At 44.4% G+C, this 27,725-nt stretch overlaps 1 protein-coding gene across 6 annotated transcripts in view; it reads left to right on the top strand.

Moving 5' to 3' along the window:
* HECTD4 (HECT domain E3 ubiquitin protein ligase 4) overlaps positions 1–27,725 on the top strand; it is a 121,655-nt gene that overhangs the window by 41,304 nt on the left and 52,626 nt on the right. For 4 of the 6 annotated variants that reach the window (XM_083629146.1, XM_083629145.1, XM_083629143.1 and 1 more), the window contains exons 12-27: positions 546–778; positions 2,540–2,685; positions 5,362–5,432; positions 6,443–6,548; positions 8,444–8,564; positions 10,470–10,598; positions 14,772–14,896; positions 15,972–16,125; positions 17,385–17,485; positions 18,512–18,710; positions 19,986–20,105; positions 21,399–21,503; positions 22,543–22,706; positions 23,485–23,718; positions 24,678–24,870; positions 25,066–25,170. In XM_083629146.1, coding sequence (XP_083485272.1) covers positions 546–778; positions 2,540–2,685; positions 5,362–5,432; positions 6,443–6,548; positions 8,444–8,564; positions 10,470–10,598; positions 14,772–14,896; positions 15,972–16,125; positions 17,385–17,485; positions 18,512–18,710; positions 19,986–20,105; positions 21,399–21,503; positions 22,543–22,706; positions 23,485–23,718; positions 24,678–24,870; positions 25,066–25,170 — 2,306 coding nt within the window. The remainder of the gene's footprint in view (positions 1–545; positions 779–2,539; positions 2,686–5,361; positions 5,433–6,442; positions 6,549–8,443; positions 8,565–10,469; positions 10,599–14,771; positions 14,897–15,971; positions 16,126–17,384; positions 17,486–18,511; positions 18,711–19,985; positions 20,106–21,398; positions 21,504–22,542; positions 22,707–23,484; positions 23,719–24,677; positions 24,871–25,065; positions 25,171–27,725) is intronic. The other 2 variants (XM_083629147.1, XM_083629144.1) reach the window with 1 other exon arrangement.

Here is a 27,725-nt window from a genome sequence, read left to right as displayed (position 1 = left end):
CTGTCGAAAGTCTCATGAAGTAGTTTGTTAATTGTCTTCCATTTGGAAAAAATGGGTTTGAGAGGTGGTGGCTTGCAAAGGCCAAACCAACAAATCCATGTTAGAGGGATCCAAGCTGTGGAAAATACCCTTGCTCCAGTACTGCATGTATGGTTGCTATTCCCAGTTATTTAAAACATGTGGGCAGCTACACACAAACTCCATGCCCTTCTCTTGCTTCCCTTCTATCCATATAAATATATGAAGACGCCTTACTGTCAGATAATTTCGCCCACCTAGATGTCTACCTAGTGTTGCTTATTCCAACTGAGAGTACCTCCTAGAGATTGCAAGCACCAAACTACACCATTCTACTTATAACCTGGAAACACTGAGGATCAAACCTGGGAATTCTCTGTTTGATTTCCACACGGTTATTTGAATATTTGGGGGTGGGGAACCTTATGTTTTAGACTGGGCACAGTTGAAAGGCACAGAATGAATAAACTTTGACGATACCTTGAAATGCACACTGCCGATTTATAAAACGTTTCTTACTTCTTTAGGAGATGCCATAACCACAAATGAGGTTATCAATCAATTACTGCACCATGTTGGTGCTATGTGTATCCATCAACTCAACCTGCTGGCAGCGAGTAACAACCTTCCAATCACAAACTTTCTGGGCAAGCAACACCCAATCGAGGGCCATCATCTTAGCAGCATTTGCGACATTATGGAGAAAGCTATGGTCAATGGGGACACCTGCATTATACGCTGCATCTTGGTTGTCTTCCAGGTGCGTGCTATCCTAGTGTAATTGTACTATCCTAATGTAATTGTTTGCTTTTGGATTGGGGGTGTGGGATACTCAGGCAAAGTACCGTATTTTTCGCTCTATTGGACGCACCGGACCATAGGACGCACCAGACCATAGGAGGGAGAGAACAGGGGGAATTTTTTTTTTTTTAAATTGTTCTCCCCCTCTAAGTCAAGGTGCGTTCTGTGTGTTCAAGGTGCGTTCACCCGAAGCCTCCAGAGCCCAGCGGGAGTTCCCTCTGGGCTCTGGAGGCTTTGGGTTCCTTTCGACCTGCTCTTTGGGGCTGGCGGGGGGGGGAGCACTGCTTCTCCCCACCGCCAGCCTCCAAACCAGGTCGGGGAATAGCAGGAAGGTGGCGCTCCGCCTCCCCGCTGTCCCCCGAGCTTGTGGGGCTGGCGGTGGGGAGAAGCGCTGCTTTCCCCACCGCCAGCCTCCAAACCAGGTCGGGTTTGGAGGCTGCTATCTGCCGAGCTCCCCAGGCTTGCGGATATCTGCTCAGCGTGCCCCAGGCTTTGGGATGCGGGCACTCCCGCCGAGCTCCCAAGGCTTGCGGATAGCTTCCTGAAGCCTGGAGAGCGAGAGGGGTCCATAGGACGCACACACATTTCCCCTTCATTTTTGGAGGGGGAAAAGTGCGTCCTATAGAGCGAAAAATACGGTACCCTTAGTGGGGTTCCCTTAACCTGGGAGTGGTGGGATATGTAAGGATTTTCTCATGCTTCCTGTGAGCAGAGTCAGAAGTGCTGGAACTGAATTGGAGCATTGGTGGGTTCTTTCTCAGTCATGGAAGCTGTAAAGGGAATTGGGGGTTGCTCGTGCGTAAGGGGGCTGCTGCTCTAGGCAACGTTGTCTGGCTAAACCTTTCCCTGGCTGGACAGCCCTTTCTCCGTGGCTGTGTCAGTCACTGGCAGAATCCGTCAGTGGGCGTTTCCTGAACTTCTTCCAACATAAAAGCTCTTTGACGCCAAGTCTCCGCCTAGCCTCCCTGCGCGGAAGTCTTCTGCGCAGAGTGGGCATGGCCAGCGGAGGTCCTGGGCTCTCCCCGCTGGTCTCTGTGGAAGAGTCTTGGAGCCATCTCTCCGAAGTCCTTCCCTGCTCCCCTTTCTTCCTGGTGTCACGCCGATTTCCTTCCCCAAAGGAAGTGTTCTCTCTCTCCCTGCTGGTCCCTTCTCCTGCATCGTTGGGGAGCCTTACCTCCACTCTTGGCTCCGATGGCAGTTCCCTGACAGAAGCTTTATCCAAGAGAGGTGTTCTTGATGGTATTCTCCAGCAATTGTTGTAAGCATTATCAGACCCACCTGTTTCAGCTAACTTGTGTGGTTAAGTCAGTGGAGGGCAGAGGAAATGTTCACATTTTATTCTGTTTTTTCTTGAGGGTCTTTTGCTTTTTGCTCCTCGCCTTTGGCCACTGGAATGAAGCTGGTGAGAGGGGTTGTCCATCTTTTTCGGGTGCATGGTGACACCTGCAAACTGAAGCAATTGTTATAGGCATCACACATGCGCTCTGCTACCAACCCACACACTGCAAACTAATCTGTTGGCTCCAACTCAGTGCTTCTTTTAAATCTCCTTTCAGTGAGAGTGGGGACCCTGTGGGCATGGCAGAGACTGCAATAGATTATATTAATATAAATAAATAAACCATCAGATTCCATATACTCTTTTTATGGTACTCACTTACTCATAGCTGACAATTCAACACGAGCATTTGTACATACAGTCCCATGTTTGTCCTTGCAGGTGGTTTTTAAATTTTTCTTCAGCCCCCAAACCGAGAAGAATCGTGATATCGTAAGACGATCCGGCCTCTTGCTTTGGCAGTTACTGATGGCACCAGTGGACCAGATCAGCCCTGAGATTCAGAAGGAGGTCTGCCTGGCAATCAGGTATGTCCTCTTAGCTCACTACAATCAATCAAATCCTACAAATGCTGTAGTCCTTGTGAGGATAATACTTTCAAGGCCTGACTTGGTAAAAACCACAAAGCAGCCATTCTAAGCTTCCTCATATTAAAGTGTGAATTTTCTGTGCTTTACACTAGGGCTTGGCTGAACCTAGCCCAAAGGAAGGCAGCTAGTTTGGTCACCAGTATATGCTAGGCTTCCTCCCTGTCTGTTCCAGGTCACAGGGTGTTTTTTTTTGGGAAGGAACTGCTAATGTCACTTTCCAGCCTGCTTCTTGCTAAAGGTAAAGGGATCCCTGACCGTTGGGTCCAGTTGCGGACGACTCTGGGGTTGCAGTGCTCATCTTGCTTTATTGGCCGAGGGAGCCGGCGTACAGCTTCTGGGTCATGTGGCCAGCGTGACTAAGCTGCTTCTGGTGAACCAGAGCAGCACACAGAAATGCCGTTTACCTTCCTGCCGGAGCGCTACCTATTTATCTACTTTCACTTTGACGTGCTTTCGAACTGCTAGGTGGGCAAGGAGCTGGGACCAAGCAACAGGAGCTCACCCCGTCACGGGGATTCAAACCGCTGACCTTCTGATCAGCAAGCCTTAGGATCTGTGGTTTAGACCACAGCACCACCTGCGTCCCATTGCTTCTTGCTAGCTGAGGTTAAAAATCTTAAAATGAGAGGAGGTTGTGGGTGGGGTGGATATTTGCCAGACAACATCCAAGCTTTGTCATTGGGTTCTGTCTTATACAGGACGCTTGCAGCACACAGTATTAGAGAATATAAACCTGTCGTCTAAATGCATAACTTTTAAATTAACCAGCTGGCCAGCCTATTTCCTAGCTTTGGACATTGCACTCTTAGGAGGCCATCAGTTAAAATGGTCAGAAAGTCCTAGATAGCTGGTATCAGCTATATAGAAGAAAGCAAGCATTTCTACCATCTACTTTAGGCTGACTTTGAAGTTCTGTTGTGAGAGCTGCTGCTGCTGCTGCTGGTTGGGCATAGTTCTTTTGTCTAGTTGTAGTTACAAGGTTGAAGATGGTTCCCGCTCTTCTATCTGCCACCAAATCATGGGGAGCTTCACAGTCCTGCGTTAAGATAACCAGATAATGTACATCTAAAGGGCAAAGGGCATTCATCTTGGGCAAGCATAGGCAAACTCGGCCCTCCAGATGTTTTGGGACTACAATTCCCATCATCCCTGACCACTGGTCCTGTTAGTTAGGGATGATGGGAGTTGTAGTCCCAAAACATCTGGGTGGCCGAGTTTGCCCGTGCCTGATCTTGGGTGTCGCATTTTCCTGTATATGGGACACACTCCAAAACTTGAGAACAAAATCTTCTAGAGTAGTTTGCAGATCTGTATTTACGAGGCGCAGTGTTCTCAGTTCTGGAATAATAACCGCGTATTTTGGATCCTGTTTTTTTCAGCCATGTTGATTAATGTTAGAGAATTATTAACTGGTTGCTGCACTGTATGACCAGATAACGTTGTTGAAGAAACTTGGTTTAATTCTACACTGGTGAAGTGTAGAATTAAATTTTCAGAGTGTAGAATTAAATTAATAGCCAGCCAGCTGAGTGCTGGACTTTGATCTGGCAAACTTGAGTTCAGATTCCTCCTGAGCCACAGGCTGACTGCATAGCCTTGGATGAATTGCAGTTACTTAGCCTCAGATCCTCTTCTATGATATAAGAGTATTCTTAATTTACTTCACTGGGTACCGAATGCAATAGAGATTGTACATTGTGTAAGTTGCTAGCAAACATTTCAAGAAATGACACAGGTAAGACTTAAACTAAAATACAATTGCTTCTGTAGTATGCTTTCCTTGCTCTCTGTGGCACAAGCAGCAGCAATAACAGACAATTAAATAAAGAGGAAAAAGCATGAGCGTTTTCATTCCTTTAACTGTAGAAGCAGTTGCATGCTTGAACCGTATTTCCCATAAAATAATTCTTAGTTTGAATCTGGTTACATAACAGGGTGGAAAAGGCTTCCTTTTGATATCCAAAGAGGCCCCTTTTGAACATAGTGGTTTTCTTTGTATATATTATTATTACATTTACTTTTCCTCCAAGGAGCTCAAGGTAGCGTACATAGTTTTCTTCCTTGTTTTATCCTCGCAACAACCCTGTGAGGTAGCTTAGTCTGAGATAGTGCAACTGGAAGATTACCCAGTGAGCTTCATGGTTAAGTGGAAATTTGAACCCTGGTCTTCTAGGTCTTAGTCCCCAAACTGTCTGTTGATGGCCTTCTTGCTTAACCATAGTCTGTTCTATTCATTCATTCAAACATCATTCAAAAAACCCCAAGATTCCTGACTTTCCTTTTATACTCAGGAAGCAGATGCTAAAATTTTTCAGAAAGGTAGTCTCAATAGTCGAAAGAAAGAAAGAAAGAAAGAAAGAAAGAAAGAAAGAAGACAATGTTTATGCTACAATTAATCTGCTTGATTTTAAGGTGCCCCAATACTCTGTCATGCTGGCCACATGACCCGGAAGCTGTACGCCGGCTCCCTTGGCCAATAAAGCGAGATGAGCGCCACAACCCCAGAGTCGGTCACGACTGGACCTAATGGTCAGGGGTCCCATTACCTTTTAATACTCTGTTGCTCTGTCTTTGCAGATACTAAATGTTACCTTTTCTTTCCTCTTCTTTAAGCTCTGGTCTAAATAACCTGTATCCTGGAGAAGTGGAAATTAATAACTTGCTTAAGCTGGTTTTAACAGAAGGTAAGTGTTTCCACTAAGACTGTAATGAAAATTCATTATAGGCAGCTTCCACACTGATATTTTGCTCTAGAGTAGCCATGTTTTCCTGACGTTGTCAACAAATATCTCCCTATCATGCCTTTCCTGTTCAGCTTCTACTGTATTTCAGAGTGCCAAAAATCCAGCTCTTTCCCCCCTCCAGATGCCCCAGATGTAGGTGACCCATTGTGCTGCCATTCTGGCTGGTTGTGACCTGTATAGATTATGCTAGCCATTTCATTCCATGGAAATCAGATCTGTCAATGTAACCCTTCCCTTTCCAAATCCATGATTAGGAGTACAGTGAGGGGAGGAGGGAGTATTTAACCATTTATTTATTTATTTATTCATTCATTCATTCATTCATTCATTCCCCACCCATCTGGCTGGGTTTCCCCAACCAGTCTGGGCAGCTCCCAACAGAATATTAAAAACACGCTAAAATATCAAATGTTAAAAGCTTCCTTAAACAGGGCTGCCTTCAGATGTCTTCTAAAAGTCAGATAGTTGTTTATATCCTTGACATGATGGGAGGGTGTTCCACAGGGCGGGCGCCACTACCGAGAAGGCCCTCTGCCTGGTTCCCTGTAACGTCGCTTCTTGCAGTGAGGGAACCGCCAGAAGGCCCTTGGAGCTGGACCTCATTGTCTGGGCTGAATGATGGGGGTGGAGACGAGGGCCGAGGGCGTTTCACAATAGTCTCAATGAAAACCAGCATTTGGGCTTGGAAAAAGTGGACTTCACACTCGGCTGCAGAGTTTCAGAAGTCTGGAAGCAGAATTTGTATTCCATTTCCAGTTTACAGCAGAGCAGCTATGCTTGGTAGCTGCTAAATCATCCACATCTAGAAGCATCTACCGGCTAAAAGTATATGATCCAGAAAGCATAGTCTGCTGCACATTTAATAAGAAATATTTTCATCTAGCATGAATTTACAGCTGAGGCCAACATCTATATATAGCCAGTTTCCCGCATGAATTATTCCTTTGTAGGAGACAGAAACAGTGGGCTTGCCCAGCTTCGAAATGTGATCATGACTAACCTGGCTGAGCAGCTTCAGAACAACAGATTTGGCAGTGAAGATGATGAGCATTACAGGTAAGTGACATGGGTCTTCCTGCATGTAAGGGATGTAATTTGCCTAGTGCACATGCTGAAAGCTCTGGATCCTATCCAATGAAGACTTCTCTCAGAGTTGCTGCTTCTGTTGTACAGCTTCCAAATGTTTCATCACAGCTTGCTTGGGGCAAGTGGCCCCTTTAAAAAGGAATGGAGATGGCACAAATCCTGTGTCTAGTTCACTGTGTTGTACTAAGCAACAGAAAAGGAACAATTAGTAACGATTTCAAGAAACAATAATCACAACAGAAGCCTATAAGAAATTGGGTGGTTTTTTTTTTTTGTAGCTTCAGGCCAGTTGATTTTCCCCTCAAGAAGAGTGTCTAAAAATTGAGTTCAAATCTCAGAGAATATTTGGCAGTAAGATAAATAATATGGTACATCCTCCACAGAGCCAGTGCTACAAGGACAGAATCTCAGAATCACGGATCATAATATATGTTTTTATTATTTATTTATTTATTTGTTTGTTTATTTACTGCTTATCCTTCACCTTGAGGTCTTGGGATGGTTTACAGCATTCCAATACAATATTAGAAACAGATTTAAACAATCCTAAAAATATACACCTCAAGTGTCAAATCCATGGTAAAGAGTTGCATCTTCAGCCTTCTCTGGAAGGTGTATAATGAAGGTGCTAGACATGCCTCTGTAGGGAAGGTGTTCCACAGAATGCCCTATCCCGGCTCCCCAGGGAAGAAGAACTACTACCCTCTACCAAGAGGGTATGTAGGAAAGGAGGCAGTCTTTCAGAGATTTCAGGTCTGTGTCGTTCAGGGCAAGTTATTTTGAAAGTACTCCAGATCAAAAGAGATACTCAAGCCCCAGATCTTTACTTGCTATACTTATTCTCCATGGACATAATATAAAAACATGTGACTGAAAAACTGTGGGTAGTATATTAAACAAACAAACAAACATTAGACTTCAAGACAGATAAAGGAAACCATTTGTTGCAGTTTTAGGAAAAGCGCATTTGGAATAACCAAACAGAAGTTTGAAAGTGTGAATTTGCAGTCCTCAGCAATTAAATGATGACATAAAATGATCTGTTTTATATTTCCCCAACCACCACCACACACAACTCTCTTGTGCACAGCAATTATTTGCAACGAGATCCCCTTTGGATCTCTATGGGCAGTGCAAACTGTCAGAAGGCTCAATCCACAGGGAGTTTCCTCTGCTCAGGCATTTGCTAGGTACGTGTTTGCCTGCATCAGAAAGCTTCTCATGAATTTGTGCTCCCGTTTCTGGGATCTAAAAAGCTGCTTCAGGCACTTATGAGTGCTAGAGTGCAACAGTGGAGTTTTGAGCTTGGAAGCACGGACCCCCCACACCACAGCTAGGGCCAGCCCACCCATGAAGTGGGGTGAAGCAGCTGCCTCAGGTGGCAGAAGCCCCCAAAGCAGACTCACCTGTGCCTCTGCCACTGGCATTGGTGCTGAGAGATCTTATGAGATCTCTTGCCTAAAACCAGCTTTGATGCTGGCGCCACTTCTCTGACAGCAGAGGCAGTGGCACGGAGGTGGTGCTGGCAGAGGTGGGTGGCGTGGCAGAGCAAGGTGGCATCACTTCCTGTTTTGCCTCACCTGTTGCAATGGGACATGCCGCCATGACCCCAGCAGTATCAAAAACTTTTGAAACACCCCCTTTTAAGGAGTTTGTTGTAAGGCATAGGGTCCTGCTCTTAGATGCGTGGAACTGTCCTGTAGCTGTAGACAGATGTAAGTTAAGTAAATAAAAACATGGTTGTGTCTTTTATGGTAGCTACTAGTTCGCCATTACCAAAATACTTAATATGCTTGCACATGAGTGTTTTTGTTTCCAGTACTGAACCCTCACCATTTTACCATATATTTCCTACATTTTTAAAGACTAAACGATGAACTTTTGCACTACATTCTCAAGATCGTTGTCCGAGAATCATGTATCTTAATCACCAAGTGCCAAACTGTATCCAGAGATGAATTTCAAAGGCTCCTCTCAACTGTGCCTGTGAGTAACACCTCCTAGCTTGCTCTTTTTTTCAAAAGGGCCCCTTGTTTTATGGGTACAGCCAGGATAGGGGCAGTCCAGCAGTCTCTGCAAGGTTTAAGGGGAGCATTTGGATTGTCAAATGTTACAGATGAGCCTGCAAACCTCACTGATTGTTTTCTGGATGCCACCTGCATGCCGATGTATTGACACTCTCCTACACAAGAAAAACAAGGACTTATGTACCTAGGAGAGTTCGGAACTCATGATTCAGATTGTACTAACAGGCAGCAGGTGCTGATGCAGCTCTTCCAGTTTTTTCCCCAGCCTCACCTAGGAAGAGCAGTCTTATACTTTGTCCTGCCATGAAATTGAGCACCTGGCTAAACCGGCATGAACTTTTCCATGCTGTCTTCTGTGAGTGTTTGGCCAGATGTCTGATAATCCACATGTTGCCCTGCTCTGTCTCCCTGCCACTTACTTTGAACGCCAACCACAAAAAAATAATCCTAATTAAGAGCTAATGTTAGCATGGTAGTTAAAAGTGAATGGCATGACCCGAAGTCCGGTTTAAGTCTTGGCATTAGTGGTAAAACTCAATGAACAAACCAGTTTTGATTGCTTTTAATGTGATTTTTTTTATTTTAGATTGTATTTTAATAACTTTCAAGCTGATTTTGGTTCTAGCTGTAGAAAACTGGGGTATAAATAAAAACAAATGAGTGAATCAGAATCAAACCAAGCCACTCTGTTTTAGCCTCAGCCCTCATTGTAATAGTGTTTATCTTGCTACATTTTTATCCTGCCTCATTTGCTCAGAGCTGCAGCCTTCCCGCTCATTTATCTTTGTAACAGTCATGAGAGGTAGGGGAGTGTGAGTAAATGACCCAAGCTTATCCAGTGAGTTTTGCGCCTAAATGGGAAACTGAACCTACGGTAGTTATTCCCATTGTTTTCTGGCACATTTTTGCCACTATACCATACTGGCTGCATAATGAACATAACAATCCTGACCTGCTTTACAGGAAAGTCACGGGGTTAGGAAGAAGCAGCCTGAATATTTGGGTTATGACTATTTTGGAAGAATTGCAGGAAATGCTGAACAAATGGGTACTGGCTTTGAGAAGTAGTAGGTGGGACCAGATTTAGACCAGTGTACTGTGCTAATTGAAATGCTGGGCCCAAGCCATCCAAAGTCTGTACCAAGAATAGCAGAATTCTGTGTCCTCTCTAGGCATGCAGATTTGCATAACTGCTTCTATTTTGCATCATTGTGGTTTTGCCAGTTGTGGAGGAGGGGTAAAGAGTTAGGCAGAGCATTGGAGCTCTCCTGCTCTGTTACTTTCTAGTTAGTTGCCTCCACTCCTGAGATTTCAGCAGACATTTCCTCACACTTTGAAGCATATCTGAAAAGCCAATAAGGGCTAGCAACTTGCTTTAAGTAAAAAAAAAAGGAAGCATGGGGTTTTCAGGAAGCTGAATTCAATTTAGGTTTTCTGTGCCCCCATGGAATCAAAGCATAAGCTATACAGCATTGTTTGAAACTTACAGTTACATTGTGTACTGCAATAAATATGTTGAGATCCCATTCCCACTCTGTTGACCTTTCTAGAATGTATCCATTGATCCCTGTGAATTCAGCTTTGTTTTAAGAATTAATTTGACTGTTACTTGCCTATGTGTCAACTAAGCAAAATCCAGCAATTTGTGACACATCTCTCAAATTTTAGCTTGAGTTAGTGACTCTTTTGTTACTTTCTTGTAATGCACTGCAGAGCTATGACAGTCTAGCAGGAGAATAATTTGACATTTCCCTGTTCGTTTTCTTCCTCTGTGTTTCAAAAATAGCACACAACCTTTTTCTGTGCTGATTTTCTAGTTGAAGTGTTGACATGATAATGCAAATGGTGCTCATTTATATTAAAGGCTGCCTCTTCTTGCCTGCGGTATCTGATGGCGGTACAGAACCATCTTCTGAGTAATACAATTTTGATTAAGCCTGACGAAAACGATGACAGTGACAGCTCCTTGCAGGGAGAGACATTGAAGGTACAGGTAAACACCAATATTAAATTCCAGTTCTGATTTCAGCAACCCATGCTCTCTTCCGGCCCTTGTATCTCTGCAGTTCAGCTGATGGGTATACCCTCTCTGTGCTGTCTTGTCCCTTCTTGTTGTCTCAGTGTAATTTTGTGACAGCTTCAGCTAGAATTCTCAACGGTGACCTCTTCAGGAGGGAAGGTGCTGTTGAAGCTATGTGTGCCCTAATTCAGGAACTCTTTTGCTTTGCAATGCATGGCTAGGCTCCCCTGTTGACCTCCACCAGACTGGCATTCAGGAAGACCAACAGAGATCATTGTGTGCTGCTGCTGCCGCCGCCGCCGCTCTCCACCAACTGGAAGTTCAGTCCAGAGGTTGTTCCTCACGAGGGCCTCTATTCTGAACCATCAAATTACCCTGCACTGAAGCACTATCATTACCAGTAAATCATTGGCTGTGGAACTTTCTTCCATAGGATACAGTCATGGCCACCAACTTGGATGGCTTTAAAAGAGGATTAGACAAATGAATGGAGGTACCGTATTTTTCGCTCTATAGGATGCACTTTTTCCCCTCCAAAAATTAAGGGGAAATGTGTGTGTGTCCTATGGAGCGAATGCAGGCTCCTTGGCTTCAGCGACAGCAACGCGAAGCCACCGAAGCGCAGAGGGAGCGGGAACTTGCGCTGCGCTCCAAAGGCTTCAGGTTCCTTTTGCTGAAGCCAGGAGAGCAAGACTCTCCTGGCTTCAGCAGAGAGAGAGAGAGCTGTGCAGCGCCTCTTCAGCCAAGCAGGAGGAGAAATGGAAGGGGCTCCATTTCTCCTGCCGCTTCGCTGAAGGGGCACTGGGCAGAGAGGGGGAGATTTTTTTTTCTTGTTCTCCCCCTCTAAAACAAGGTGCGTCCTATAGAGTGAAAAATACGGTACATAAGGCCATCACTAGCTGCTAGCCACGATGGCTGTGCTCTGACTCCATAGTTGGAGGCATTCTGAATACCAGCTGCTAGAAACAGTAGGAGAGGAGGGTGCTTTTGTGCTCGAATCCTGCTTGCTGGTTTCCCACAGGCAACTATTTGGCCACTGTGAGAACAGGATGCTGGACTAGATGGGCCATTGGACTTATCTAGCAGGCTTTTCTTATGCGAGAGTCTCCTTGTTTTAGAGAAAGAACTGTGGCAGATAGTTCTGTATTCCAGGCCTTGCTACAGATTTTTTTTTTTTAATCTATAAAATTATTCTTTATTCCCATTCATTTTAGAATATATCCATCTAGGGGCCTTTAAAACTTCTAGAGTCCTGTCCCCCCCCACACAAATGAAATCTCTATTTCTTAACCATATGAAATCTAAAAGGGTTCTCTGGGTGTTAGCATAGAGCAGGGCTCAGGAACCTGTGGCCTCCAATATATTACTGAACTTCCATGGTTCCTGATCATTGCAATGCTGGCTAGGGCTGATCTAGAGGGCTGCAAGTTTCCCATCCCTGGCATGGAGGGTAGCTTTGCATTTTCATCGCTTTTTATTCCTGGAGCTGCCCTACCCCCTCCATGGAACCTCAGAGGGAGCCTTTGTCTTGGACGGTTCTACACAGACCTAAACAGGTTTATCTCACTAAAGGTCATGACTTTTCTCACACCTCAGACCTTGGTGGTTACAGTTTGGTGAGGGAGCTAAGAACCTCTAAATGGAGAATTCTCTGCAGCTTCAGAAATGCTCAGGGTTTCCTGAAAGAAGCTGTGCTGCCTAGGGCCAAACTACACATTCTGATAAAATACTCTTTTTTAAAAAGTGCCCTTAAGCAAGCCTAATTTAAGTTTGAAGAAACAGCAGCTGTGGGGTCTGGGTCTGGAATATGCTCCCACTCCATACTGCTGACCCCTGAGGAGCAAAGAAGCTGGGGGGGGGGGTTGATAGGAAACCTGCACAGGACTCTGAGCACTAGTAGATAGCCTGATCCAAATTGAGACCCTTTTTCTCAAAACAAAAGTAAAAATGCGAGGGAGGTCGATTTAAGCTCCCTTTCTCTAAAGGTATGTTTACCGTAGCATATGGTTTGGCCTTTAAGTAGGTTTCAAACCTGTTTATGTCTGTGGTATGGATGCTCCCATCAGCAACTCTTTCACCTTTTGACTTACTCTAAGTCAGTGTGACAACCTCTAAAAACTTTGATCCTAAATGGTTGCTGCCTCAATTCCATTCTAGATGGACCTCTTTGCAAACGTGTTGTGCAGGCCGGGTGACTGTCCTAGAGCTATTGCTTTAGCTGAACCACTGAGTATTCCTGATAAGGGAAAGCTATCCCTACACTTTCAAGTACTTTGAAATTTAAACATGTTGCTAGCTGTACCACTCAGGGGGGATCTGTGTTCAGCAAAGCAGTGCTGTAGAATTTCTGAAAACATAATCGCCCCATCAACTTCACCGCCACTCTCTAGGGAATATTACTTGCGTGTCTGAAGAAATGGGGCAAAATATGCTTTTATGCAGAGCCTGTGCTACTTTTCCAGTTGGCTTTGCATTTATTATCTCAGCTGCTTAAGGGAGGAGCAGAGAAGGAAAGGCAGCCCCAGCCCACTACTCAAGGCTGAGTCCATGGGCTGGTAGATAAGAGCAGCTTCCACTTCTTTCTACAGGGCCCTCACAGGAGGCCCATATTTAGTTTTGCCTCTTTATTTTCAATTCTGTCAGTCTCCTTTTTGCTATTCTTTGGCGTACTTGTGTACTTGTATGAAGTAAATGCTGACTGTGTCCATGCCGTCTTTCATCCTACAAACACGTTTTTATTTTTTCCAGTTCTTCTCTGCAGTTCGTATCATCCTCTCTTCCCTTCTAAGACTGTCTGTTTCGTTCCTTGTCTGGCCAGCAGACAGGGCTGGATAAACCATTCTGATAAGTACTGTATGCAGTCGGGGCCTAGCCCACTAGAGTCCCTTATCTGCAGCTAACTAGCTGGAGTTTCCCAAATGCAACATGCATGTTTTATTCCTCCCCCCCACACACACACTTAAAAAAAGAATCTAGACAGGGAAATGACTGTTTCAGTCAGCCATAGGAAAATATCAAACAACCTTTTCCCCCCTGCAGTATAAATAGCATCATCAGATCTGCAGAAGATTTGCCAATTGGACAGGATGGTGAGGACAGAAGAAGGGGAAATGTGTGTGTGCTCCTGTGCCCACTAAGGTTGCTGCAAAAAGAAAAAAAAACTATCTAGTTGTTGTAAAAGGTTTAACGGATTAAATCTGTGTCATTTTGCATAGGAGGAAGAGCAATCATTCTGAGGGAGGTATTATTTTATTTGGTTTTGGAAGTAAACAGCATCTTGGAAGAGGAATTCCACCACACCTGTGTGTGAGAGTGTGAGACAGAGAGAGATACACAAATATAATCCTTCTGTTATGGGTGCCTACTACTTGTATTTTTTTAAGTACTTAAAGAAAAAAGTTAACATTTTTTCCACAATCTGCTACCAAATGACTTTGGCACTTCAAAAAAATCAGTTAATCAAACTTGATTCCTCACTAGAAATTGTGGCCCTTGTGCTCACCTTCATACATAGACACTGGAAGACACGTTGTGTGTCTGAGAAGGAACCTTCCCTACTTCAAAAATGACCCAATAGGCTTCCATATTGTTTTTATCAGGCCTTATTGACAGGGAGCCCTCCTGGTCAAAATATGTCCTTCATTTCCTGCATAGTGCATCTTGCACTCTTAATTAATTAAATTTTTCCTAGTACTTTGGAGTTTAACCTTTTAAACTTCCAGCTGACACAGGAAAAGAGAGATTGTTTCCCTGCAGAGTCAAAGGTGGAGCAATATCAGCTTCTGTTTTCATGGTGTGTCCACCCATTTCTTGTGTCCCAGTTACATCTCTGATCAAGGTGGATGATTGGGAATTCTAAAGCACAGCTAAAGACCTCTGGATGGAGATGGGGACCAAATGAATGTATCTGCCAAAGGCAGTGGTGCCCCTCTGACCACCTTCTGTTGTTTGAAGGAAACTATTGTCTGTCTCCAGTCTCAGTCCTGGAGCGATCTGTTGGTGCCGGCTTCATTGTCATGACCATCACATAACCTTCGGGAGCCCATGCTTATTTTTTTGTTCTGTTTGCTTGATTGTTTGTTTTTAAAACCAGCTGTTCCCTTGGTCATGTAAACACAAGTTTCTTCTTAACGTTTTTGTGCCTAGGAGCTTAAAGCTAGTATCTTGGCTCTGGCTACTCAGATCCTTACGGGATGCGATGAAGTTCTAGAAATGCTGCAGCAAGTCACCACTGCTCTGATAAACAGCGATATTCCAGACAGGGAACAGCGGTAAGTTTATGTACTTCATTTGCTTTGGAGATTCACACCCCACCTTGATTTTGAAAGGTCCTCAAGGCAGTTTGCAACAGACTGCAAAGCATAAAATAAAAAGACACACAACCTGATGTCCCTCAGCTGTCTGGATGAAGGATGGGATCGATATGTGCTTCCATTCTGGTCTGTAGTCCCAGGACGCTGACAGTTGGTGCAGAGTGATCTTTCTGGGGGAGGGAGGGAGGGAAGCAAGCTATCTGCAGCTGTCCTTTCTCTGGATGAGAGAAGTGGCCATGCTGCTATTCCCTTTTCCTGGATGAGAGAGGAAGGTGTAATAGTCCAATGGCCCTTGATACTCTGCCTAATAGATGGCACTAGAATGTGCTTCCTTTCAGTTCTGCAGGTTTCTGTTTGCTTCCTTGGCAAAGGGCATTCACCAGAACTTGCACCGTTTTGCTGTCTCTCTCTTTATTGTTGCCAAAATCAGGAGATTTGGGGAACTGTCATGCAGTTTTTGTGTGTGCTGGAGGCTCTTTGGTTGGCAGGATGCAAGTTAAGGCAGGGTCTGAGTCTCAAACAAAAATGTGCAGGGCATAAGAAAAGTCTGAAACAGGGGCATTGTGAGCAAGGGTTCATCCTTCAGAGGGTGGGAGAGGTCTAAATATGAGCTGTGTAAGAAGGAGATGTTTGACAACAGCAGCAACAAGGGCAAGCTTCAGGAGGTCCAGAAGAGATGATGGAAAGTTGGGGAGGTGTCAGGGATCTGGGGAACAGCACCTAAGAGAGCTTGTTGCACTGTTGAAGATGGAGGAGATAGGATGTATTTGGGAGGTTAAGGCAGGCATAGGCAAACTCGGCCCTCCAGATGTTTTGGGACTACAACTCCCATCATCCCTAGCTATCAGGACCAGTGGCCAGGGATGATGGGAGTTGTGGTCCCAAAACAGCTGGAGGGATGAGTTTGCCTATGCCTGGGTTAAGGCAACCTGGGGTGGGACATTCACAGTAAGCCAGCTGGGTGTGCCAAAGCAGGACTGGCAAGTGAGCATGGCAGCAAGATGCTCTAAATCCAGAGGGCCTCTCATTGCAGGTTAAAAGGCCTGGAGCAGGTGACCAAAGCCACCATGCTGGGCCATTTGCTTCCGGTTTTGCTGACCTCTCTGATGCACCCCAATCTCCAAACATTGACCATGGCCGATGCTTTGATGCCTCAGCTGGTGCAGCTGGTCCTCTACACAAGTCAGGTATGGCCTCCTTTTCTTCTGCTGGTGGTTTTCCCCTCCTCCACCCCTCCAAATGGTTTTGTGTTTCTTTTCCTTCCCCTGGAATGATCTTTGCTACTGAAACCCTTGTGCCAGAATAGCAATATTGTTACATTCTACCTTGTAGCAAACTTTTTATAATGCTTATTGTCCCACTGGGTTTGCCATAGGGGGTTGCATTCATCCTTTTATGGCAAACAGTATCACATTATTTTCTTAATGTTCATCCCTGTAAAATTTGAGCTCCCACAATGCATTGAGGATACTGAATTGCCTCGTTACAAAGACTTACACATAGCCATAATATGGTGCTATGTGGAACACAGTTCAAAATCTGCCAGTAAGCAGAACTTCAGGCTGCATCTAGATGGGTGGCTCCTAGCATGACCCAATTATTGCTTTTCCGTTGTAAGATATAAATGAAATTGCAGCTGACTTTCCACCCTGTTGAGTGTGTTGTGCATTTTCTGTGTGTACATTCCACTGTGTTCTGTCCATACCACACCTCCACTAAACCCCTTGTGGTATGTTATAACCACTGCTTGTTTTCTGACCCCCTATTTATTTCCTTTTGAAATAAATATTTTAGTTATCACTTTTCTGACTATTTTTAAACGAAACATAGCTAAAGCATTATAACACTGAGTGTTGTAGTGCTTTGCATCTTTCATTAAAACAATATAGATGGAAAAACATTTAAATAAGTACAAAAATAGCAATTAAAAAGGGTCATAAAACAACATTCCCCACAAGTCTTATAATGAATGTGTGTTGAGCTGTGAGACTGCACTGTTGCTTTGTTCTTCCTAAAAGTTGGAGTTTTTGTGGTCTAAGAAAAGATGGAAGAACCACAGGGCAACTACAGGATGACAATGTTTAGGTGATAAGAGTTGTGTGGGTGCCCTGTAAAAAGTGAGTGAAGGAATCATGTTGATGTCATGCTAAATGCCTATTGAGGAAACATCCTCATTCTCCTTCCAGGCGATGATCTGGACCAGGGGAGCTGTGCTATCTTTGAGGGCAATAGAGAGGATTGACAGGGCATCAGTAGCAATAGCAAGTCATAGAATTGTAGAGTTGCAAGGGACTCAGAGAGTCTTTAGTCCAACCCCTTGCAAAGACAGTCTCTCTCTTTCTCACTTCCCTCCCCGCCTCTCCAGTTTTTCCCCCTTCCCTATTTGAGAGATAGCATTATATACTACTTTACTAATCACAAGCAAACCGTATTCATTTTGCTACAGACAGCCTTGCTGCTGAAAACCCAGTCTCCTGTTTTCTCTGAAGCGGGCAGTTCTCCTGGAGGGGCATCAGAGCAGAGGAGCAAGCTATTCCCTGATGAGAGGTAATCAACGTAACATCATCCGACTGCCCTTTGACCCTCATCCTTCACTACTTTAATATGTTGAAGGCACTTTCTCATATGCTTGCTGGCAATGTTGCTTCTGGACATAAATCATTATGGAAGAATGATTCAGAGGCAAGGAACCCCACAGGGTCCGCGTTGCATTGCTCTGTAAAATTGCTTTGTAGGCTCATGGGGGGGAAATTTCTCACAAAGAGCTGAAAGTTATAGATCCAATGAAGGTGTTTCTGGAGAGCAAGTTACGGCTTTTAATTCTCCTCCCTTTCCCTGCCACCTTAAGGGTTCTAGAGGAACAGCAGCAAAATTGGAAAAGGTTGAGATTGTTTCAAGAGCTTTATGTTTTAATTCATAATGGGCACAATGTATATTACCTGATCCTGCTTTTAACAACTTATGTCACAAGTAGATGGGATGTTGTGAGATCTGTTACTGAATCTTGTGAGGTTTTGTAAAACTGAACAGCAGCCATGGGGGGGGGGTCCCATTACACTGCAGCACTGGGGTAAGGGGGTTAACTCTCCCCACTTTCCCTATTTTCCCAATGGCAAGCACCCTCAAATGTGCTCTTTGTCCTTCAGGAAAAGCTTGCATGTGCCTGTATGAAATGTGTGTGGTTCCTCTGCATGGTAAATATCAGCTTGGAAGTAGATTTCAGCAATGCCTTGTTTTGCATTGTTCGAACTGCCTTCCTCATCACCGGAAGTGGCATTTTATTTGTACCCACAGGCTTTGAGGTCCTTCTTGGGTCCGTATCCCCACTAGATGGGAATTCAGTAAGTTGGAAAACCTGCCAAGCACGCCTCTTGAGCAGAGCTGAAAGTTAGATGAATGTAACGCGCATGAGCAGCAATTCCTCTTTCAAACTGCCTTCAGTTGTCACAATTGTCTTCAGCACAAGGCCCTTCTTCAGATATCATGTGTTTGATATTGTGATAGGTTTGTTCTACAAATTCTAGGTTTTCTCTGCTAATGTTTGTCCTTTTTCACTCTTTTCTTAAATGCTAGAATGCTAGAAGAAAAAGAAGAGCCAGGTTTCCTTACTGGCTTAAAGATTCCAGCTCCTTGGGCTGCTGGGAAGACAGTAGAGACAGTCCACCCCGTCAGAGACAATTACAAATTTAAGGAGACGGTGCATATTCCGGGAGCCCGTTGTTTGTACTTGAGGTTTGATAGCCGCTGCTCTTCACAGTATGATTATGATAAGGTTAGTAGAATGCTAGAAAGATCTTCCCAGTGGAACACAACAAGTCAGTACTGTGGTGCAGTTTCCATTTCCTTCAGTAGAGTTTGCACAGGAGAAGCTTCTGTCCCTTAATGCTCTCTGTCTTTATCATGGACAATATGATTATTGTTATTTATTAATTGCCTTCCATATATGTCCAAAATACAGTGGTACCTCGGATTAAGTAATTAATTCGTTCCGGAGGTCCGTTCTTAACCTGAAACTGTTCTTAACCTGAAGCACCACTTTAGCTAATGGGGCACCCCCTGCCACCGGAGCATGATTTCTGTTCTCATCCTGAAGCAAAGTTCTTAACCAGAAGTACTATTTCTGGGTTAGCGGAGTGTGTAACCTGAAGTGCATGTAACCTGAAGCGTATGTAACCCGAGGTACCACTGTATAATAAAAGCAGCTTAAAAAAAAACAACAGTTGAGAGCAGCACAAAAAACAAATGAATTTTAAAACAATACAAAATGGACACCCATGGCTGAGACCTATTTATCCAGCTGGAAAAGCTTTTTTTTAAGGAAGAAAATGGCTTCAGTTGTTTCCAGAAAGTGCAGATTGTGCCTATCAGACATATCTATAGCACCGTTTTTTGCCAGGAAGAAAAAAAGGGGAAGGTTTTGATCCCAGCCTCTGTGTGGGATCACAGAAGCTGGTTGTGTGTGAAGAGGAGATCCCTTGCAATTAATTTATTCATTGCTGAATGTTGACTGCTAGTTGAGGGCCAAACTAGATGTGGCACCATACATGTCATTAGCTAGTGGCTTTTTTTAAAAAAAAAAATGTAAACACCTGCAAAGATAGGATGGAGTGGGCTGTGATCTGGATCAAAATCTGAACTGGGTGGGGCAGGTTGTCTCTTGCTGTGACTCTGATTGGGACCGAAGTGCCTGCACTTGATGTTTGCATTGGAAGGAAAACTTCAGTTGCCAAGGATCAGATCTTTCTCTTGCATACAAACAGCAAGCCAGGAGCTCTGATCCTGATGAGGATAATGGGGAGTGGGGTTCAAAAAGGAAAGTGGCCTTTCCTGCCAGGCTCCTGGTCCAGATCAGAGGCCCTGCACCTGCTATTTACTTCTTAAAAGCCATTTGTATTATTGCTTCAGTGATTTGCGTGTAAAACCAGGAAGCCATCTGCTTGTCTCCCTCACAACAATTTGGAATTAAGTTTAAATATTCAAACTGCCGTAAGTCTGCACGTTGTATTTGTCTTTACCCCACCTAACAGTTTATTTCATGTTCTTGAAGCTGGTGATCTACGCAGGCCCCAACACAAATAGCCGGAAGGTTGCTGAATATGGGGGCAACACCCTGGGATATGGGAGCCGGAGTGTCTTAGGAACTGGTTGGCCCAAAGACTTAGTAAAGGTACAGAGCAAAGATTTGTCTTTTTTAAAATAACAGCAACAAGATTTCAACCAAATTTGATAATAATAAGAATTTAATAATAATTTATTATTTATACCCTGCCCATCTGGCTGAGTAGTTGTTTGGGAACTACTTTATAGAAAAATGGTTTGTGTTTTGTTGTAGACCCATAAAAAAAATCATGCAAGGAGGACTGTAGCAGCTGAGTTCAGTATTTATTTTGTAGTGTTAAATGAGTGGCAGGAGGAGAAGGGAAAAGCAAAGGAACAGCTCCAGGACTATAATTGTTGCTGATCTGATCTTCTGATACAGTTATAACTTGAAATGTACAGGGAAAGGCTGGCTATTGTCTTTGTGTTTTTTAAAGAACACTTAAAAAAAAGCTAGTGGTCATCTTTAAAAACAAAATTATGAAAAAATAGTGCCATTGTAGTTAGGCTTAAGCATAATCTCTTGTAAGAGAGATGGATTCATGGGCCTGGAACAATTGTGGTTACTTCCTTGTCACCTCCAGTCCTTGTGTTTTCCACATTTGTCGCAGTTCCATGGTCAAGGACCTGTACCAGTTGCAACCTCTGAAATCAGATTATGTATGCGAGTATTATTTGGGTTTTCCATCTCATGTCTGGTCAACCAGAAGAAGGGTGGTTGGCTTTTATATCCAAAGCCAATTCTTGCCCAAGAATGTCCAAGTGCTTCGGCAAAGTCTCTTAAAACACACATCCATTTATTTAATGTTCTGCATTTGCCTCCTACCTATCCAGGGAGCTCTGAATAGCATAAATTCTTCTTTTCCCTACCTACCCTCCCAATTATATTTTCACAATCCTGTTAGATAGGTTCAGTGGCGTAGCGTGGGGGGTGCAGGGGGGGCGGGCCGCACCGGGCGCAACATCTGGGGTTAGGGCAAATCCATGGGTTAGGGGGCGCAAATCCACGGGTTAGGGGGCGCAAATCCACGGGTTAGGGGGCGCAAATTACTTGCCTTGCCCCGGGTGCTGACAACCCACGCTACGCCACTGGATAGGTTCCGTTTGCAGTGCTGGCTGGGGAGACTAGCCAAAAGTTACCCAGTGAGCTCCATGACTGAGTGGGGATTTGAACCTGAGTCTGTCCAATGTGACTTCCTGTGATTTTTAGAGCCATTTCAGTTGTTGTAATGCCTTGCTACCCCATCATACTCCTGAGGCCCCCATGGAAAGTCTGTGAAGACAGCAGTGCATGAAAGAGGGATTGCACCCTCTCTTTAGCTGCTTGTTTAACTGTTTCTCCTTTGCCCTTTCAAAACATAAGGTGGAAGGGGACACCGTTACCTTCTCCTTTGAAATGCGGAGTGGCCGAGAACACAACACCCCAGACAAAGCAATGTGGGGCTTTGCTTGTACAGTTCGAGCACAGGTATGATGATGATGATGATGATGATGATGATGATGATGATAATACTATATTATTTATATTCTGCCCATCTGGCTGGGTTTCCCCAGCCACTCTGGGCAGCTTCCAGCAAAATATTAAAATACAATAGTCTGTTAAATAATAATAATAATAATAATAATAATAATAATAATAATAATAATTTATTTATACCCCGCCCTCCCCAGCCAAGGCCGGGCTCAGAGCGGCTTACAAGCAATAATAAAAACAAGATGAATGATTACAACTTAAAAACAAAAATAAAATACAACATTAAAATAATGGAACATTAAAATATTAAAATGTAGCCTCATCGCAGGAGGAGAAGGAAAAGAAAAAAGAAAGAGAGGGAGGGAGGGAATCAAATTGGCTCCAAGCCAAAGGCCAGGCTGAACAACTCTGTCTTACAGGCCCTGCGGAAAGAAATCAGATCCTGCAGGGCCCTGGTCTCATGAGGCAGAGCGTTCCACCAGGCCGGAGCCAGAGTTGAAAAGGCCCTGGCTCTGATTGAAGCCAATCTAACTTCTTTAGGGCCTGGGACCCTTAAAAGCTTCCCTAAACAGGGCTGCCTTCAGATATCTTCTAAAAGTCTGGTAGTTGTTTTTCTCTTACATCTGGTGGGAGGGCGTTCCACAGGGCAGGTGCCACTACCGAGAGGGCCCTCTGCCTGGTTCCCTGTAGCTTGGCTTCTCGCAGCGAGGGAACTGTTAGAAGGGCCTCGGAGCTGGACCTCAGTGTCCGGGTAGAACGATGGGGATGGAGACGCTCCTTCAGGTAGGCTTGTGTTAGGTTTGTATATGGGACATGAATGGAAATTTGCTGCAATAAGTCTAAATATGCTGGATTTGAGGGGAGAGGAAGGAGGACAGGCATGCAATGGTACTGCCTAATATATTGTGGGCCCGAACATATTGTGGGCCCCAACTACGCATTCCCATGTCACTCAACTTTAACACTCTTATAAGTATATAAAAACCAACAGCATTAATTGTTGTGTGTGCATTTTTGCCTTTCTGTGCTGAAGGAGTCATCGGAAGATGTGTCGGGAGGGTTGCCATTCTTGGTAGACCTTGCTTTAGGCTTGTCTGTGCTGGCTTGCTCTATGCTGAGGATTCTGTACAATGGACCAGAAATAACCAAAGAGGAGGAAACGTGCCAAGATCTTCTGAGATCTAAACTTTTACAGAGGTAATTAATATATGGATGAATGCAAGGGGACAGGATGTTAATTCCTTGCCAGATGCCAGAAGCCTTCTAAGCCTTTTTTCCTTGTGTGCAGGTAGCTTAGGACCAAAGCCCATATGAAGTGGTGCTCTCGTGCTTAGGAATCTCCCATGTCATCTTCTCTGTTGAAAAGCAGCTGCTGGGGAGCAGGGGATTGTGGGAGAAGAATCATAAAATCATACAAATTGTAGAGTTGGAAGGTTAACATTTCTCCCCTCCACCTTTTACCCAAGTGAAATCACACCTAATGGCAGCTTCGGTTTGTGGCTGATTGTGTCAGGACCGGTCCAGCAGGAAAGGGTTAACATACACGCACCCCTTCAGTGCGACCAAAGAAAAAGGCATTGGGAGATTGGGTGAGAGACCTCCCAAATCACATCCAGATTGGCTCTGAGTTACAGCAAGGTTGTTGAAATTTGTGGAAGATGGTTGTTTTTCCTAAATTCATAAATCGGATGAATAGCTGAATTGCAAACAAAATGGGAGTAAAAAAGAGATTCCAGAGTGTGCAAGAGGGGCCTCATAAGAGATGTCAGAAAGACTCTGAAACTGAAGGCCCAATTGGTGTTTGTCATGGTGAAGCTGTTTTAAGGTCTTTGTTTTGAGGAATAAGTGTGTTTCTCTGCTAGGAATGCACACTTCAGGTACACTGTCTTCTAATCTGCTTTACTTTGGAAATGATAGATCTTGTTTTGAGGCCTGAAAGGAACAGAAGACTTCCTCCCTCTCTTTCCTTTTCCAGGTGCCAGTGGCAAGTGGAAGCCAATGGCGTCATCTCTCCAGCCCTCACCCCAAGCCCCTCCCCACTGCCTCTCACCATTGATGAAGACCGAGAGTTCACTTATCCCTCCGATATTCTTGTGCCTCCTGTTGGTCACTACTTTGACTTGCCAAGGATCAGGCTCCCTCCTGGAATCATGATCAAACTCAGGGAAATATCTGGTCGAGCTAGGCCTCAGTTCAGACCCAGCATCAGGTATGTAACAGCTTTTCTTCCTCCTTTTTTTTCTTCCAGTAGCACCTTAAGGTAAAGGTAAAGGGACCCCTGACCATTAGGTCCAGTCGTGACCGACTCTGGGGTTGCGGCGCTCATCTCGCTTTATTGGCCAAGGGAGCCGGCGTACAGCTTCCGGGTCACGTGGCCAGCATGACTAAGCCACTTCTGGCGAACCAGAGCAGCACACGGAAACGCCATTTACCTTCCCGCTGGAGCGGTACCTATTTATCTACTTACACTTTGACGTGCTTTCGAACTGCTAGGTTGGCAGGAGCAGGGACCGAGCAACGGGAGCTCACCCCGTCACGGGGATTCGAACCGCCAACCTTCTGATCGGCAAGCCCTAGGCTCTGTGGTTTAACCCACAGTGCCACCCGCGTCCCTAGTAGCACCTTAGAGACCTACTAAGTTTGTTATTGGTATGAGCTTTTGTGTGCATGCACACTTCTTCAGATACCCATGCACACGAAAGCTCATACCAATAGCAAACCTAGTAGGTCTCTAAGGTGCTACTGGAAGGAATTTTTTAATTTTGTTTTGACTACGGCAGACCAACACGGCTACCTACCCTGTAACTAGAACTTTTTTTCTTGTTCATTTTGGGTCATATGCACTTGTAACAAATCATATGTTTAAAATAATCTCATTTTAAGTAAACTGAAGGGTGGGTTTATTTAATTCTTCAATAGCTGTCATTTCATAATATGTCTATGATATTAAGTATGTTTAGTAGTTGGATTTCTGAGTTTAAATGTGATTTTTAAATAAATGGTTTTGATATGTAGGTAGATGCTGCTTGAGACAGTTTTAGGTGTGAATCATCCCCTTCCTCCACCACACACTAGTAGTATTAAAACAAATCTACAGAATTGTCATGCCCATTTGCCAAAAAACCTTTTTACCAACTCGTTTTCGTTTTTTATTCTTACCTTCAACAGAGAGGTCATCCAGCCGGACATAATGGAAGAAATGGTAGTTTCATGTGTGATCAAACATTTAAACCTGGTTGATGCACTCCAGTCCCTCATAAACTTCCAGTATCAAGAGGAGCATGCAGAAGAATATGACTTGCTTTGTAAAATTATGGGAGAAACGTTTAAGAAACTAAATGCCATGGAAAGACAATTGCAGGTAAAAATGCTACAAGAAAATAAATTTCCGGTATAGAGAAAGAAGATGACAGGCCCTTTATAATTAAGATGTATATCTCCAGGGGGACCCTTATATTCTTAGCACACCGAGCACATTTCCCCTTACCTTTGGGTAGGCTAATGATGCTCCAACACTTTCACATCCCCCCACTTTTTCTTTTTCTTTTTTGCCCAGAGTGTCGCCGAATTAGAACAGAAATGGCAAAGTGAAGTGGAAGATGCCATGCATGGGAAATTGGAGAACAATGTGCCCTTCTTTTATGATTATCATTTTAACGAGGTGAGTATCATATGTTGATCCCCTTCAGTGCTGGTAAGAACGGAGGAACTCAGGCAATGCTTTCTCTGAATTGCTGTACTCTTTCCCTCTTCCTATAAAACGTTGTGCTGGCTTTATTAGTGCCCAAGAACAAATCATGGGCACTTTGAAGCAGACTGACTGATCGACCCTGTGCTGGAAATTAAGCTACAAATGCTGATTGCTGTTTCTTCCAGGAACAGCTGGGTTTTGCAGGCATAGAGGTAAGGGAAAGGCATCTCCAAAGGATCCGAGGGTTTCCTTAGTATGTCAGGGTAATAAAATCGAGCAACTGGAAGCGAGCAGTTTGAGGGAATTGTAAAAATAGTTGCCAGTGTTCTACTCCTGCCAGATAATTTAGAAAATGGGTCTGGTTCTGGGTAATTGTTTCAGTATAATTCAAATTCTTTAGACTGAAGGGAAAAGGGAACCTGCAGGTTTGGTGAAGGCAGAACATTTGCCTTGCATGCAAAAGGCCTGGGTATCTTTAGAAAGGCTGGGAAAGACTCCTGTCTGAAACAGTAGAGCTAGGGTCTCCTATGTAGCACCAAGGGGCCCTTCTTTTGTCTGATCGGGGGAGGCTCAGGAGTTGCGGGCAGCTGGCCGTTGCCCGGTTTTTTAAAAACTATGCGCATTTATGTTTCACAGGGTGCAAAAGAAGGGCTTTGCACCTTGCCTGGCAGGGAAACCACACGCCTTGCACCTCTACTGGGCAACGGCCGCCCACCCACAACTCCCGAGCCTCCCCCGATCTGTCAAAACAAAGGGGGAAGGTGGCAGGAAATCTATATCCCCGGACGTCCCCGGTTCCCCCTTGGCAGTGGCAGTGGCAGCAAGCAGCAAGCAGCAAGCAGCAAGCAGCAAGCAGCAAGCAGCAAGCAGCAAGCAGCTCCTGAAGCCAACCAGAGCCAACTGCGCTACCAGGCTGGCTCCGGGCTGCTGAGGCTGCCGCTGCCACGTTTCCCAGGGACAGATTTGCAAATCTGGGGACTTTCCGGGGACGGAATTTGTCCTGGGACAGATTTGCAAATCCGGGGACTGTCCCTGGGAACCGGGGATGTCTGGTAACCCTAATGTAGAAGGATGTTGAAGTCAATTATCGATCTGGTGGTAAGGAGAAGGTGCTCTGCAAAGGCATTGTCTGTGCATTTAGGGCCTAACTAATGTCTGCAGATATGTATTTCCTTTTTTTTTTTAAAGATATTTATTGAAGTTTTACAAAAACATAAGTTTACAAAATAAAAAAGGTCATATATTTTGTATTTTAATTCTTCTTTTTTCTTTTTAATGTATTTTTCTATGTTCTCTTTTTTGTATCCTTTTCTTTTTATATGCAGATATGTATTTCCTTTCCAGCTAATATTTGGTGGGAGTTTCCTGCCTTCAGCTACCTGAAGCGTCTTTACCCTTTTGGAACCAGATTCTCTTCCTGATATGTGCTAATCTAGCCTTCCCCAACCTGTCGCCCTTTAGATGTTGTGGACACCAGCTCCCATTAGCCCCAGCCACAATGGGAGATGTGGTCCGAAACAGCTGGAGGAAGGGGCAGAGGAGAAAATTGTGTTGGTCCACTTTTAAAGTGAACCTTCCTAATTCATACTTCCTGGAACAGTATTTTGAACCGTAGTGCAGCTGTCTTTCATAATTCACACTTCTTCAGATTTTGTGATGGAGTTCTCCAACCAAAGAATGTGTGCAAAAATATGTGATTTAGAGGAAAACATGCATTAAAATGCATATATTAGTGAAAATAGAATTCAAAATACAGTATAATTTGGGAAATGTGTATAGTAGGAGAAATTCACACTAAAATGCTGGTGAATTTTTACGAGGATTTTTTTTTTAAATTGTAAACTGATGCAGAAAGTGTCAAACTGAATTTAAGACTAAAAATATGAGAAACAGGAATTGACTGAATTTGTCCATCCCTATTTGAAGGCCATTGGGACGCGGGTGGCGCTGTGGGTAAAACCTCAGTGCCTAGGACTTGCCGATCATATGGTCGGTGGTTTGAATCCCCGCGGCGGGGTGAGCTCCCGTCTTTCGGTCCCAGCTCCTGCCCACCTAGCAGTTCGAAAGCACCCCTAAGTGCAAGTAGATAAATAGGTACCGCTTTATAGCGGGAAGGTAAACGGCGTTTCCGTGTGCTGCGCTGGTGCTAGCTCGCCAGAGCAGCTTCGTCACGCTGGCCACGTGACCCGGAAGTGTCTCCGGACAGCGCTGGCCCCCGGCCTCTTAAGTGAGATGGACCCTAGAGTCGGACACGACTGGCCCGTACGGGCAGGGGTACCTTTATTTGAAGGCCACCAAGTTGGGGAAGGCTGGGCTAATCAGTCAGGTTGATTCTTAGTTTGGAAATGAAAGGAACTGAATCTTGATGCATTCTTTGCTTCCTAATGCATCCGGTGCAACTAGCTCAGAGCACCAATTCTGTGCTGGATCTGTCCACTGAAGAGGAAAGATGGATTTTATTTCACAGATGAAAGTGGACATTTCCTGTCCACGTAATCAACAAAAACTCTACATTATCTCCTGAA

Source organism: Podarcis filfolensis, assembly GCF_964270895.1.
Source record: "Podarcis filfolensis genome assembly, chromosome: 8".
NCBI classification, from domain to species: domain Eukaryota; kingdom Metazoa; phylum Chordata; class Lepidosauria; order Squamata; family Lacertidae; genus Podarcis; species Podarcis filfolensis.
The sequence above is the reverse complement of the archived record's forward strand: the minus strand, read 5'-3'. Positions and strand labels throughout refer to the sequence as shown.